A 16,602-nucleotide genomic window follows, 5' to 3' on the forward strand; every position below is an offset into this window, starting at 1 on the left:
ACAAACCTGGTCCCACTTTTTTGTCAAACGGGAGTTGCTGTAAACAAACTATTCATAGCCTTTCTCATTTCTGAACTACAGTCTTTTTGAAAAGTTGAAAAAAAGTTTAAACCATTGTATCCGTTTTAAATAAAATTGTTTTTTTTTTCAGGTAAGAGTAGACAACACATTTTGGCTAGCAGCGAAGTACAGGTAACGATATTCACCATTTTTCAAATTGAATTTCTCAGATTTAACATATTCATGATATTAAAATTTTCGAAAATAAAACAACACACTAAATAAAAATATGTTTATTGTCATTTTCAATCAAATGTCAATGGATTTTTAATCCATCTAGAAAATAATTTAAAAGTAACAATTTTGTTATTATTTTACATTTAAAATAACCACAATACACCGTCAATAAATCAGAATTATGTAAACACATATAGCACAAAGTTTATTCGTCACTTTGATCAGAGTCATCACAATTTCCAAAAACTTCTTCTTCACCTTGAACTTGTTCAGATAAAGCTTTAATATTTTCGAAAAAAGTCCGTTTATTACCTAAATAATGAGCTTCCTGTAGGTCACTCAAATTAAAACTAGGAGGAGGTGGTGGAGGAGGAGGAGGTAATTTTGGAACACTAGCTATCGAACAAGGTGTTGTAACTGGAGAAACAGTAGTTTTACTTTCTAATACAGATTCCTCAGAAATCTTTGTAGGTTCTTTAACATTAAAAACATCCAGATTAAACTTAGGTGGTGACTTTTCTTTAACAGGCTCTTCCGTATTTTTATCATCATCTTCATCCTCCATTCCTCTTTTACTTCTTGCAGCAATAAACCGCTCATGCTTTTTCAACGACTGTCTTAACTCCTTTAACATTAAACTTAAATACACTCCACTATCATCTTTATAAGATCGTTGTTCCTCAACACGTCTTTGCTCGTCTTGTGGTATATATAATTCAAAGTTTTCTTCAATAGGTTCAACCTCTTCGTCAAAATGAACCTCCTCAGTTTTAACACTAGATTTTCTATCTATACTTTTACTTGGTATATTTTGTACGGTTGTTTGATTTTTATTACTATCTGAAAGTATACCGTACAGTCTACAAAGCACATCTAGAGATTCGTAAGTAGCCAAAGCATGATCTCGTAAACCCTTTAAAGAAATCTCCATTCTTTTAGGATCTTCCTCGGTCTCGATTTTTTCCAGAACAGCTCGTGACCTTTCCATTATCACAGATAAGTTGTTCACAGTTTCCGTTAGAGTATGATGAAGCGTACCAGTGACATGTCTACGAAAAATACCTTTATTTTTCGTTTCTATTTCTGCCTTCTTTGATGCTGAGTACCGGAGATCGTTGAATTGTTTTCGACAAGCTTCGTGAAGGTTTTCGATAACGTTATTAAGGTTTGGTATGGTTTTATCGATGAGATCTTCTAATGATTTGCAGTTAGGTTCTTGGAGATGGTGGTGTAATGAAAGACCGAGGTAATTTAGATATTTCGAAGATAGGAACGTGTGTAAGTCGTGTATTGATTTTGTAACAGCTAGACAGTCTGAAATAGTGTAATTTTTTATTTCTAGGACTGTGTTAATGTTAATTTCGTTCAGAGATTTATAATCAAGACGTAGGTCGTCATTTATTGTACTTAGAGCTTCTAATTCTTGTAACATCAACTCAAATAATTCACTGTTTCTTTTGATGAAGGTTTTAATGTAGTCCTCGATGTTTTTCTCGTAGATTAACAAACTGTCGCCTTCGTTCTTCGAGATTAACTCCTTCCTGAGCCCCATATATCGAATTATGGAGCCGTGCAGCTTTCGCACCTTGGTTAATCCTTTTATCAATCTCCCCACACCTTCTTGTCGCCTCCCAATTTTCAATCGGGACCTCCGCTCCGAGCACACTAACGCCAGCGTCAGGGCTGCGGCCGGTGCCATCACTAGGGGCGATTTCCACCGTTTGGCCATTAGCAGGGAGCCTAGGGCGAGCAGGGCGCCCCCAATTAACCCTAATGGAACTCCGGACGGTTTAATTGGATAGATTTTAAATACGCTGCTCTTTAAAAGCACTTCGTAGTCTTCGTCGAGGAGCAGGCCGGATTCCAGAATGGTTTTGACGTGTCGGCTAACCAGCGGACCGTAGTAGTGGCGGCAGGAGGTATCGGTGGATTTCAGGCGGTCGATCATGACGTGGAAAGTCTGGAACAAAGAAAGGGCCGATTGGTTAATCGTGTAATTGAATTTAAGGAGAGAATCTTTGATGGGATAGGGTTATATGTGATTGTTATTTAAATTTCATTATGTTGTTACAAGAACGGCACTTAAATTACAAAATTAGGAAAGTGTAAGATATATTCTGAGATCTTATAAACTTCGTGGATAAAGCTATGCCATATATATATTACACAGGACTTTGTTTACGGGACTTTCACATGCATTTTTCTTTTTATTTCTTTCTAGAACAATATTATCTCTCTGAATACGCTACTGAGCATACGCAGAACGATATTAGACGGGAACTTGGAGCGTTTTTTCACTGCGTTGACAACAATTACTAAAAATATAGACCATTAAAATTTTTCAAGATATGAATGATTGATTTGGATTTCCGACGATATTTTAGATTTGTGTTCTTTTTGAGAAAGAAGTTTGTTTTTGTAGTTTGATAAAGTTAGTGGATAAATTAAAGGATAAACAGACATGACTAATAAAAGTTACCTAATATGTGAACACTCCAAAAAATCCTATATGGGTATTTCGCCACTGCATTTTTTTGTTGGTTAGGCAAATTTGTATGCCCATATAGGATGTTTTGGAGAGATGAATCCGCCACATAGGTATAGATATTTTCTAATATGTGAAGCAATCCGCAATAGGAAAAATATTATCCTTAAAAGAACTCCACAACACTAAAAGTATGAAAACCTCTGAAGTGTGTTCCATATTTTCAAAAAAAAACAAGATATGTGTTATTTAAAATCGTTTGAAATGTATATTTATGTTAGGTAGCTTAATCACTTTAAACATTTATTAGGCAATTTACCTTTGATTTTTTTTCTTTAAATAATTAATATGCTAATAAATATTATCCAATAAATAATTAATGTTCGAATATTATTTTCTCTAATTAATATATTTATATGTTCTATTCTGACATAAAAATGACCATAAGAACCATATTCAATCGTACACAACAATAATCACCAAAGCCACCTCGTCATTATGAAGAATAACATTAAAAAGTAACGATAATTGAAAAAAAAAATACAAAATGTTTATGGCAAGTTCATTTTGCTCTTAAAAATTAACCAAGGCATGCGTTGACATAAGTCAAAAAACAAAATATTCAGGAGACACGGTTCTGACCGAAAGATAATGTTTTAGGAAAATTTGCTCACGATATTATTGCACAGGGTGTTTTAAAGATAGAGTAAAAAACAACTCTTCGATTAACCCTGTATAATACGTCAAATACTAAAGTTTATAATATATTAAGTTTACGAATTAAAGTTGATATATATTTATAAACAAAATATGTTATCGTGGGGACTATAATAAAAAAGAAGAATGAAATTATTGGGCAACCCACAGTAAGATTAGCCATGAAACATGGCTAAAATACGACTACCCGTAGACACTTAGTGTTTCTGCCTTCCGGCTTCATCAGTACGGGAGGAATCAGCAACGATGAACTAGTGATCCTGAAAAAAGAAAAAGGGGAAGCAAACGAGGCACTAGGCACCATTTGCAACCTGGTTAAGCAGTAGCTCACAATTCGCAAGCGTTATTACCAAAAACCCGCTGCGGAGGTACTTCAACATACCTCGCCGCTATCACCTTGGCCCAGAGAAAACAATAAACAAAAGATGTTATCGTGGGGACTATAATAAAAAAAAAGAATGAAATTATTGGGCAACCCACAGTTTAGTTAGTTAGTTGGGCAACCCGCTAACTTTTTTGCATCTGAGTGTATATCCTATTAATTTTATTTTAGATAGTAAATAGATACATTTTAATCAGACTAGAATTACTAATCTATTATAGATATAGATACACGGTTAGTGTGGGTTTAAATGTATTTTTAAATGCATCGTCCGTCGTATGAGCTGTAGTTTTTGAAATAAACCAATAAAATTCCATAAAATGGATTCATTCAATGACGAATGGATGTAAACCCACACTTAGGTTCAAATGTCGTATATAACATCGACAAAAAATGCTACTTATTGCAATTCACATCATACTTTACGAGATAACACTAGCAAACGTTGTTTATTGCGAAAAGTTAACAGATACTGTTGATTAGTCTATTTTAGTACTTGTCCTGATGGCCAATAAAGCCGTTTTATGTGTTCTATCATTTTAATGCGAATATCACTGGACTATTAAAACATCGAAACACTTTAACTAGACTTTTCATCGAAATTAGTTCAAAATTATATTTCAGATTTCTGGGAAAAAGTTTTTTTCGTGTATTTTTTGGATTTGGCGTTTTCCTATAAAGTTATTTGCTTGTATAGATTGAACAAAAATAACAATATTATCTACTCCTTCAAAAATGGTTCACACTATAATGTTTACTTTTGGTGTGTGAATGCAATGGGGGTATGTTATAGACAGAGTATTCAACTAGGGGTAGCTACTTCGCTTGCAATATTTAACTATATTTTTTACCCCTCGACCAATTTTGAAAAAAAATCTAGCGGAGAACAATATATTTAGAAACTTTTTTATATCCACATATTTTTTCTACACTTAGCAAGAAAAAAATAGAATTTATTATATTATAATTCATTAATGTAATTCATTATAGTGATATGCACGATATTACATAATTAAGGTATATATTTTAAGTTTGCTTCACCCTGTATAAAGGTAAATTTGTAGGGAAACTTATTAAAGGTTATTTAAAAACTTTATTTTTCACATAGCAAATATCTTTCGAAGTTATTACTCTTCAAACCAGTTAAAAATATGTAGGTGGCGCTCTCTACAAGTAGGAGTCTCATTGACATCAAAATCAAATTTCTCATTTCAAAAAATTCCCAGACACCAATTTTCATCCAAATATTGACGTTATTTCAGAAATTATTTGGAATAAATCGAAATAAAAATGAAACTTCTACACCCTTGTATCTCCAAAACTAAGCATTTTAGGACATACATTTATACGAACTTTTTACTAATTTTTATATGCAGAATATACTGTCGAAGTTTCCGCAATACAGTTCGGACCACCCTGTATAATCAAGGCAAGTTGTTTATACTTGTTTGATGTTATACATTTAAATAATAAGTTAAAATATATTATTAATATCGCTTATAAGTAGTTTCCACCAGACATTTTGATTATTTTAAAGTATATTTTTATTTAAACAAAAATAAATATCTCAATCCATACTTTAAATCGTATATTGGTTAATAATAACTTATTACAAACGTTATACTTAGTCCCATTTTAAAGTGTTTCTAGAAATTCAAATTTAAGCTTTTGAAAAATAAATACAAAAATAAAATAATACATACCTGTCTCTCTGTTTATAACACCACCGGGCACATTGAGGTTATAATTCTATTTCAATCAAAACAATATAGTTTTTTCCGATTTTCAATCGTAGTAATGATTACCTTGCACAGAAAATAGTCTCTACCAATCAAAGAATGTTTTCGAACAGAAAATGTAACAATTTCACGAGAAAATACGAAAAATAAACCTATTTTTGTTGTATCGATTGAAGCAGCAAACCGGCCACGAACTCGACGACGTCGAACAGCTGTCATCCAACGTTGCCGGACTTACATTTTCAATTAAAATAATGTCTGTTTTTAGGCTCTCACTTTTAATTTTTATTTTAGTATAATTTTATTATTTAGTTATTTTCTTATTAAAAAAATATATCAGTTAGAAAAGTAATGATTTTGAAATTGTAAATAAGATTTTTTAAGAAGTTAGTTTAACTTTTTACAATAATTTAGGTACAGTAAAAAATGCATTGGGTTTAGCAGATTTTGGAAATATTTTTAAAAATACTGAAGTGTTTTTTAATTTTGATAAGATATCAATAACTTTCAATAATATACCGAGTGCGTCTCAAAAGTGATAATATAACATGTCATTCTATTCAGAATGTCATTTTCTATCAAATAAAGTAAAAAAATACAGAGGATATACCATTTAAAAATCAAAAGATACAGGATGTTAAAACTTAAAAAATATAGAAAGAATAGTTCTTATTGTAATTATCTGAATTGGCATGCATTTTTATAATTTGTTAATTTGAAATAGTCATATAAAAATAAAAATAAAATCGCGAATACATATTCATTATTACCCAACAAATATTCGAAATTATTCGGAATATTTAAACCCTTAAGGTAGGGTTGTCAACTTTCAAAATAAAAAATAGAGGACGAGAGGGTAAAAAAGAGGCACATGTGAAACATTTTTTGAAACCTCGCCCAAATGTCTAGAATTTACCAAAAAGTTATGCCAATGGTATGCGATTGATGGTCTTTCTTACTTTCTTAACAATATTTATATTCAAAACTTGTTAAAATAAAACAAACTATTTTCAACAAACTTTTTTTAAACATGAGCCAACAATAAGTAAACATAAAATAGTTAAACATGTTTATCGCTTCCACAAATATTTCTTTTACATAAATATTTCTTAAACCTCTTTTCTGCACAAACGAGTGGGAGTAGCGAAAAACACAGATTAACAATTTTTTACAGCATTGTGGCGATACACAAACATTTTTTAAATTTTGAGTTTGGTATATAAAAGAGGACCTTTTCAATACGCGAGAGAAAAGAGGACAGTGAGATCAAAAAGAGGACTGTCCTCTGGAATGGAGGACGGTTGGCAACCCTACCTTAAGGTGGCAGTTTGATCAGCATCGAATTGCGCATTTTTAACGAACTTCGTATCTCTTCTAGCTTTCCAGATTCCAAACATAAGGTTCGAATTTAGGACACCCTGTACTTTTACAGTTAGATTAAATTCAAATTTAGCCACTATATATACTTATAGTACTTTTTTTATATCGTGCTAATTTATAGGATCTACAAAAAAATATCTATTGTGAAAATTCTTAGATATATCAATAATTTTATACATTTGGCAACGTCTACAGCAGGAGCGTCGCCGGCGCGGCGCGGCAGTCTGTATTTAAATTGACCGTCGTAGTCCTCGCTTGTTGTGAAGGTCTTGATTGGATTTTTTTTCTTTTGAATTATTTACCGTAATCTGCGCTGTAATCCCTTAGCGGAAAATTGGAAAATACTCAATATGGAAGAACATTTTCTAAGAAATTAAATTATTTACCAAATTATGTTTTATTCATCGGATTTTTTATTAACTTTATTATTTTTTATTAACTTTCATTAATACGAGTAGAAGTATATAATTCATATATTTTCCCGGCCAAAATTGAGCTTTTTTCACTTATTCCGACTTGAAAGATTTTTTGAGCGTGGATCGATGCAGTTTGATGATTCGTTAAATTTTTAGTATACACAGTTTGTCAAAAAAGCATATACAGGGTGGCGCCTCTCATACGCTGCGGAGGCTCCAAGGAGAACGATAGTTTGTATTGAAATGAAATTTTCTGAGCATATGTAGGTTAATTCAGAGCACTTTTTAAAAATATAGAGAGTTCTACAGGGTGTCCCCAAAAAAAGTTACATATCAAAGTTGTGTTTTTTGTAATGGAACACCCTATATATTAATTGATTTTCGGATTCTGGAAGAAAAATAAAGGTGAGTTTTATAAGAGAAGTATATGACGAAAATGTAAAGTTTTTGACATATTTAACATTTTCTAGAAAAAAAGAACAATTTTTAAATTACAATAAAAGCTACCTAAATTGGAATTACAACAAAGCAGACTTCTGAATAACTTGATTAAATTAAAGTTAGAAAATAAAAAAAAACGAATACGTAGTCAGCTTTTTAACATTTTTCGTGCTTCGAGAATATTTTTTTGTTCCTGTCCAAACCCGACAAAAAACTAAACTTTCTTTTCAAAAATACGACGTCATAATATATAATTCATTACCCCGGAGCTGGACTAATATACTTGTTTTCCCCTAAGGACATTATCACTTAACATTTTATCTTAATTTATCACGGAGTCGTGCAAAAAATTCGCCGTTATGAATGCTGAAGAGAAAGGAGGAAAAAAGTGCGCTCAGCTGATTGATGAATGGCCCAAACTGGAAATAATTACCATGTTTCTTTCCAGTTAGAGTCAGCGAGAAAAATCTAACAGAATAATAAGCTGAAAAAGTTCGTTCGTATTATGGTAAATAATATTGTTTTTAGCATGGTGTTATTTTTTAGTTTTGTATTACGAGTTTTTGATTTAAATGAATTGTGTTGTGGTACTTTAAGCTTGAAAATGTTTACTAGCTGACCTTGCAGTCGAACATTGTTCTTTTTGAAACCTTTTTTAGTGCGAAGTGTACAAGATAGCTTAATAGCCGTAAAAAACTCATCGCAGCTTTATTAGAATATTATGAAAGGGAAAGCGGTAGTAATGGCCCTTTATTTTCTTAAGTGCTGTTAAGGAGGCGAGTTTTGTTTGTGTAAATAATAACTGATACAGGGTTCACCACATACGACACGGAGTATTGTAGCTAAAACCAACTAAATAAAAAATATTATAGTTGTATTTTTATTAAATGGAACACCCTATATATTATTCTATTTTAATATTTTAGATTCTACGATTGAAATAAAGGTAAATTTGATTAGGTTTATCACACTTAAACCTTACCGTTTTTGAAATATTTTCAATTTTGTGAAATTGCAGTAAAAAATTTAAGCTTCATTTCTCCATGGGTATCAAAGTTTTTAATATTAAATATTTACTGAAAATTATTTATTGATCAGATATTGTGTTGCATTAATAAATAATGTAATACCTTATACAGAGTGTCCAAAAATTTATATTAAATAATTACTAGCTTTAAACGGCAATAACTTGTTTAATTTAAATTTTAAATGGAATACCCTGTATATTGTACGTATATCAGATGCATAATTTAATTGTCTATCAAATTGTATTATACCATTTTTCACCTATCTCTACTAGTTTTCGTAGAACAAGCATTTTCTTATAATTTATACCCCATTTATCACTATACTCATGGAATATTGACATTTTAGATTTTTTAAAGCAACATATGTACAGGTACAAAATATACAGGTGCTAAAAATAATAATATTGCAAGATCATTTGTTTACAAAAAGAAAACCTATTTAAATCTTTGTAAAAGAGTATACAAATTAAGTATACCACCATTATTTCTGCCCAAAAATTAGTTAATTACATACTTAATTGTTTTAAATAATAAATGATTCTAAATAAATGTAGATTTGACTAAGAAATAAATATAATAATAAATTATGAAAATGAACGTCTCTGTAGTTATAAATAAGCATTCGTCGAAGAATGAAATAAAATTTATAAGGTGTTACTTTTTACCACATTGTCTAATACACATACAAAATTCGGTTTTTTAGTATTTGAAGCAATTATTATTAATCAACGTAAACAGTCAATTAATGTAATTTCAATACTGGAATCACTGGAATACTGGATGGGAAAAAATATTTAAACAGTTTTTTTAAATTTGTTATATCTTTAAAAATAATGTAAAATGTCACTATTCCATGGGCATAGTGATAAATGAGGTTTATGTTATAAGAGAATGCTTTTTCTACGAAAACTTGAAGAGATAGATAAAAAATAGCTCTTCAATTTATTGCCTTTAAATCTAGTAATTATTTAATATAAATTTTTTGACACTCTGTATAAGATAGTATTTTGTTTATTATTGCAACACAATAACTGATCAATAAATAGACTTCAGTAAATATTTAGTATTAAAAACTTTGATACCCTTGGAGAAATGAAGCCTTAAAATTTTTACTGCAATTTCATAAAATTGAAAATATTTCAAAAACAGTAAGTCGGATATACTTAATCAAATTTACCTTTATTTCAATCATAGAATCTAAAAATAGAATAATATACAGGGTGTTCCATTTAAAAAAAAATACAACTATAATATTTTTCACTTATTTGGGCACTATGTGTCTTGTAAAAATATTTTTAAATTGTAGCTCTAATAGTCCTTCAACGAACCCAAAACTTACAATCTGCTCTATACACCCTGTATAGAGCAGCCCTTTTATTTGGCACGTAGCCTATCTAAATTCCGGCGAGCGGGAAATGAGCTCCGGTCGCCCGGAACGTTATTTATTAGTTTTTCTTATGAAAATCAGGAAAATCGGAAGCTCAAAGGTCGGAGCGATGCGGCAGAGCCAGACTCCAATTTTTAGTTGTGTTGTTGCCGGAGAAAGAGGCTTTAAAGTTGAAAAGCGATGAAGAGCGAGACCGTGTATTTTAATTTTGTAGCTCTAAGCTGTCTGTTGTGTGGAAAGAAGTTTTTGACGAAAATCCAATCAATGTTTGAGTGTTTGGTAGGAACTGGTTCTTTTTGTAGGAACACAGAGGACTTCCACTTTTATACTACATGGACTCCAAGAAAATAACCACTTTGTATTGCAATGAATATTTTGGAGTGTATTTATTAGTCCAATTTTAAAATTATTTATCACTGCAGAGTATTACTACAGGATTCGCAACCAAAATTGTTATACCAAAGTTGTGTATTTTTTTAAAATCTTGTATCTAATATACAGGGTGGTCCGAAGTGTATTCTGGAAACTTTGGCAGCATATTCTGCAGACAAAAATAAGTTAAAAAGTTCGTATAAATGTATGTCCTAAAATGCTTAGTTTCGGAGATACGGCGTGTAGAAGTTTCATTTTTATGTCGATTTTTTCCAAATAATTTCTGAAGTAATTTCAATATTTGGATTAAAATTGGTGTCCGGGATTTTTTTGACATGAGGAATTTGATTTTAATGTCTATATGACCCCTGTTTATAGTGGGGCGCCACCTACATGTGTTTTAACTGTTTTGAAGAGTAATAACTTTTCGTCTGTACCTGTATAAAACTACTGAGTGAAAAAATATATATTTTTGTGATTTTTTATGTAAAAAATGTCTCTTGGTAAAAATCACTACTAGCAACCGTTCTCAAGATATTTAAAATGGAAATAATACCTTTTAAGCTCTAGCTTACTCTACGACATTATAGTTTACCTGGCACTCTAGCTGGTAAATTGAGTTGAGGCTACGTGGTTCCGACTAATGCATTTGATGTACTGACCTAAAATGTATTATCATTATCTTATTATGTAGTTGATAATGTGTTATATACCTATTATTTTTTGTAATATCGTTTGTTTTATTTTTAGTGTTTAATTTAGCGATGGGAACTATCGAATGAATTAGACTATCGAATGGTTAATGAATGAATGATTTCAACTATCGAATGGTTTTATTCGAATAAAATCATTCATTCATTTGTATACTAAAGCATATGTGACAACCTCGAAGTGCGACTAAATGGTTATCGTTGAGCCACGACTATCGAATGCTTTTGATAAATGAAATTTAGTATTCGTTTGATTTGTGTATGCGTCAGTGCATTATTAGTTCTTCCAAATTTTTATAACTTCGCCGTATAAATACTGTCCTATTTTTGCCTTTATTAAAATAGTTAAAATACTAAAATAGTAGTTATTTTTTAATTTTATTTATTGACGATTGTGTGCATGTGCAGGTGGTCAAAATTTTTCCGAAAATTTGTGTGGTTTTCCTTAGTCCGATCTTTCAATTATTTAATTTTATATGGTATATGGTCTATTTTTTAATGGAAAATTTTGAGAAGTAGCAATTTTTAAGAGAGATGAGATGAACTTACAATTAATTTTAAAAATACATATTTGTATTTTAGATGTTTTAATAATATGAATTAGTTGAACTTAATAATCATATTTAAGTAATGTGGTTAAGTAAATGGTTATCGAACTCAAACTATGGGGTGAGAAAATTAAAATGAAAGTGTTTTACACGTGCCAATTTAAAAAAAAGTTAACGATGTTAGTATTTTGTTTATGCTAATTCTCTTACATGTAGTTTTTTGCGAAGAAATATTTCATTTATTTTTTAAAGTAAATGCCAGTAAAAGTAAATATAATTTTTAAATAGTAATATAAAGCACCTAATATAAATAATTTTGATTTCTAATTTTTTCTTTATATTTTCCTTCCATTACACTGCATACTTAGAAAATTAATAAATATTTATATTTCATGATTTTAAAATTTGTTGTTAATATAACAAATTAGTTCTGTAATTATTATTATTTAATAAACCAACGTTGCCACACACAAAAAAATTAGAGACTATATTATTTTTAAATAAGGTCTAATATAAATAATTTTGACATCTAATTTGTTGTTTATATTTTGCTACTACTTAAAAAAAATATTTATATTAAATGATTTTAAATTTTGTTGTTAATAGGTATAACAAATTATTACTGTAATTATTATTTATTAAACCTGTCTTTGCTTAAAAACATTAAAAATAATTTTCCTACATCCAAAATAACAGGTATTATTGCAGTGTAACAACAGAATATTAATAAAAAAATGCAGAATATATAGACATACTAACTCTAACTAACTAAAGCCAAACAATAATATTCTTTGCTAATATCAACTAATACCAAAATACGGCAACAGCGCCCTTCATAATGTATTTTCTGTGTATATACGTAAATACTAGCACCTCAATAAAAAAAATAATGTGTCCTTATCTATATCTGACTCCGCAAAAAATCAAAGATGCCGGCTTCTTTCATAGCATTGCCACCGACCGCTGTCGGGTTTCTCGGAAAGAAACCTACGTCGCCGGGCGACAACTAAAATTCAGTTAATATTTTATTATAATCGATCCTGACGAATAAATGAATTTTATAAATGAATGAATTTTATAAATGAATGGTTTTTGCTGCCGAATTTCTAGAATACAATATTTCAAGGCAGATGACGGATCTATTCGATAATTTTTATTCGAATAGTTTTCAACGAATGTTTTCTTACTAACTATCGAATTATTCGAATGAATTGCAACTATCGAATGTTTCGATAGTATTCATTCGATAGTTCCCACTACTAGTTTAATTCTCTTTTTTGTAATTTTTGTTTAACACAAATTACATAATTTTAATAATTTTAAAAATACTGTTTTTTTAAATACCAGACGATCGAAAAAAAAACGACTTCAGAGAAGGCTTGGAAAAGAAGATCTTATTTTGTATGTAAAATTATATAGGGAATATCATCGATGGTCATTTTGAAGCCCACTGGACGCCGTTTTTCATATTATAGGCTGTTACCCCGCGTATTATGGTGTTTTTTTTATTTTTAGTCCTATTTTCATGATTTTTTAGCAAACTGTGTATAAATATATTTACTTTAATTTACAAACTCAGTTTTTAATTTAGATTAGTACAGGATTAATAATAGAGTTGTTTTTTACCTTATATTTAAAACACCCTGAGCAATAATTTCGTGAACAAATTCTCCTAAAATATTATTTTTCGGTCTTCCGAGCATTTTATTTCTTGGCTCAGGTCAACACATCCCCTGGTTAATTTTTATGAGCGAAATGAACTTGCCACTAACAATTTTTCAATTATCATTACTTTTTGTACAATGTCATATTGACAATTACATTTTCTTAGTGCAAAGACCTTTGCTCTTGTTGAAGATGGGCGAAATTATGAATATGTCGCTAGGGTAATACATCACATCATGCTAATCAAAAGGGCAGTGGAATGTTTTATACAAACCGGCTGAAATAAGCATAAAGCGGGTAGTGGTAGAAAGCGCAAAGCCACCTTGTCATATTAAAAGATTATATCAAAAAGTAATGATAATTGAAAAAATTGTAAATTGATGGTGGCAACTTCATTTTGCTCTTAAAAATTAACCAAAGAATGTGTTGACATGAATCAAAAAATAAAATGCTCAGGAGTTACGGTTCTAACTGTAAAATGATATTTTAGGAAAATTTACACACGAAATTATTACACAGAGTGTTTTAAAGTTAGGGTAAAAAACAACAAGTATGAAAATAGGGCAAAAAATAAAAAATATTACACTTTGAATTTGACGAAAAAATGTTCCGTTGCATTTTTATTACATCTGAGTGTAACTTTGCATAATTCACTTTATATTTCTTAATTTTTGTTAGGTTAGGTTGCACCCATAGAGAAAGTTAATAGTTTAGAGAGTGGTGAATCGCGTGGTAAAATGTTGGGAGATTGCGCTTTTAGCGCCCTCTACTTGGCTACAGGAACGAACTATAAAAGAGCGGGAGATTTAAATTATTATTCTTAAGGCTTATTATTTTTAAGGCAATTAAAACTAAGAGTGCCCTTAACCAAAACAGTGAAATAAATGGAGATACCTACTCAAATTTTATATTATCATGATACTAAAGGATATAAATACAGCATTTATAGTCCTTTTACACCTTTTTATTCAGTCTTACATGTTAATATAAAATTCGACTATCTCCATTTATTTCACTATTTTTGGTTAAGGGCACTCTTAATTTTAATTTTCCTTTTTTTATGGGAAAACAATTAAATGGGAAGAATTGAATGGGAATGGAAAGAATAACCAATTATTGTATTTTGTATTAATTTATAATACCCCTATTCTACTAAATATCTAGCTACATTGTACTTACAGTTAAATAGCTACATTGTACTAGTTATATACATATTTACAGTTTTATGATGGCTATTATTTCTTTTCATCGTGCTATCAATTGGTTCGCTCCGACTTGAGTACTATACCTCGAGATAGCTCCAGGAATTATTTATCTTTACAGGCCTAGAATATGAAGATTCACAGTAGAATTTTTGGTTTTACTGTCTATTAGAAACAAACCTACCCTCCTACATCAAGGGACATACAATTATGCCTTGTTTCCTTCCATTCTATATATCCAACATCCAACTTAGCGGACCTTCTGGTTCACAACAGGGCCTAGACTGGATGATATTTTAACAGAATAGCCCTTGATATCTCTTTCATACTTTCATTTAATAATTAAATAGGAGAGCTGGATGGTATAATTTCTAGAAAGAATAGCCTGTGAAATAAAAACTTCTGCATGGACATCACCTTTCTTACCTTTGTCTGCTATTTTTTAATAAAAAACAACTGTTTAGTTTGCACAAAAATAAAATTAACAATCAAAAATTTCTTAAAAAATGATCAAGCCTTGTATTACGCCGTGCCGGTTTTTGAACAAACAAACAAAAGAATGAGGTTAGCGGCGTTGCCAATGTCAATTTTCTAAACTACCCAAAAATCTAAATTAAATTCGCCAATTTGGGGAGAAAAATGTCCCGATTCACCAAAAATTCCCCATATGATTATTTTAACAAAAAAAAAAATTTTTTTAATAAAAATACAATATTTATTATATATTATGTTAGAGGGATTAAACTGTAAATTACCTCCTTGTTTTTTAATCCCTTCCATAGAAGTCATTAAATAATTTCAGGTCACTAAATTTTCTTTCAACTGAAGCATTTGCAAAGGGAAGCACAAGTAAAAAGCAGATTATAATTTTTAAGTTGGGAAAGATATATCGTCCCGCTCCGTTTTTAAAGCTAAAAATTTTACGCTATTTTCAATCAGCAAAAAATGTTGAAACTCCCCTTATTTTCGCCGCCTATTAATAATCCCCACAAAATTCCCAATCTGCTCCGGATTCCCTAAAATTTGGGGAATTCCTCACAAATTGGCAACGCTGGAGGTTAGCGTGTTCTTTCTGAATATGCTAAGACTAACGGACTAGTGTCGAAACACAGAAAGCTAGATGGACGTATTTCGGCACTTGCGTCGATGCGCTACAGGAACATTTGCCTGCGCGTCGTATGTCTTCTAGCAGTCTTTTAATTTTTCTGTTTGTCTATGGTTGCACCCCTCTTGATTTTTATCAAGAACTATTCACACTAAATTATAAAAATGAAAACTACTAAAAAAGTGCTAGGTAGAAAATTAACTGTTACTATTCATTTTAAAATTATTAATACATAAATTCTAAACGATACGTTATTGCTTTCCTATTCGAGCACCACCCGAAAAAAATATACGGCAGGTGGATAAGACGTTATATAACAGATTACGAACGAATATGCTTGCGGTTCGTCCGCGTAAACGTTATCAAAGCGACGGATTTGGAGGATTTACATGGAATCGAAAGATTCGGGCCGTTCTTAAGACCGCGATTTCGGTACTTTGGCAGCGGAAAATTGGTAAACGCAGATCCAAATAGGTATTTTCTGGGCTCGAGTGGCGACAACACGTGTATACGCGTTTGATTCACTAAGCGAGCGAATGGTGTCAGGTAAACAGGTGATATTTTTCAATAAGTTTGCTTTTTTAAAGTTTTTACGTTAATAGAATTTTGTTAAAATCTTTTAGAATTTCATATTTAAGTATTTTCATTAGCTTGTTTAGTTTATCCAGGTCTTTGACTAAGGAAGGAGCATAATGCTATCCATGTGTTCATGCATGGTGGGCGGAAAAGCCACCATAAAAGCTCTCTAGGGTGGGGATCCTTGACAGTTCTGTTTGACGATTCATTTG

The 16,602-nt window shown here is 30.7% G+C and overlaps 2 protein-coding genes across 7 annotated transcripts in view; one reads left to right on the top strand and one right to left on the bottom strand.

The window, feature by feature from the left end:
• The window catches only part of LOC115880220 (complexin), a 983,791-nt gene that overhangs the window by 730,025 nt on the left and 237,164 nt on the right, over positions 1-16,602 (top strand). The window lies entirely within an intron of this gene.
• Positions 279-5,768, bottom strand: LOC115880213. Its single transcript, XM_030897360.1, has 2 exons — positions 5,525-5,768; positions 279-2,197 (listed from the first exon to the last, which is right to left on the bottom strand). Exon 2 carries the CDS (start codon positions 2,183-2,185, stop codon positions 443-445), a length of 1,743 nt encoding a protein of 580 aa, XP_030753220.1. The 5' UTR covers positions 2,186-2,197; positions 5,525-5,768; the 3' UTR covers positions 279-442.

The sequence above is a fragment of the Sitophilus oryzae genome, unplaced genomic scaffold (genome assembly GCF_002938485.1).
Source record: "Sitophilus oryzae breed Bouriz unplaced genomic scaffold, Soryzae_2.0 scaffold_1620_pilon_pilon, whole genome shotgun sequence".
NCBI classification, from domain to species: domain Eukaryota; kingdom Metazoa; phylum Arthropoda; class Insecta; order Coleoptera; family Curculionidae; genus Sitophilus; species Sitophilus oryzae.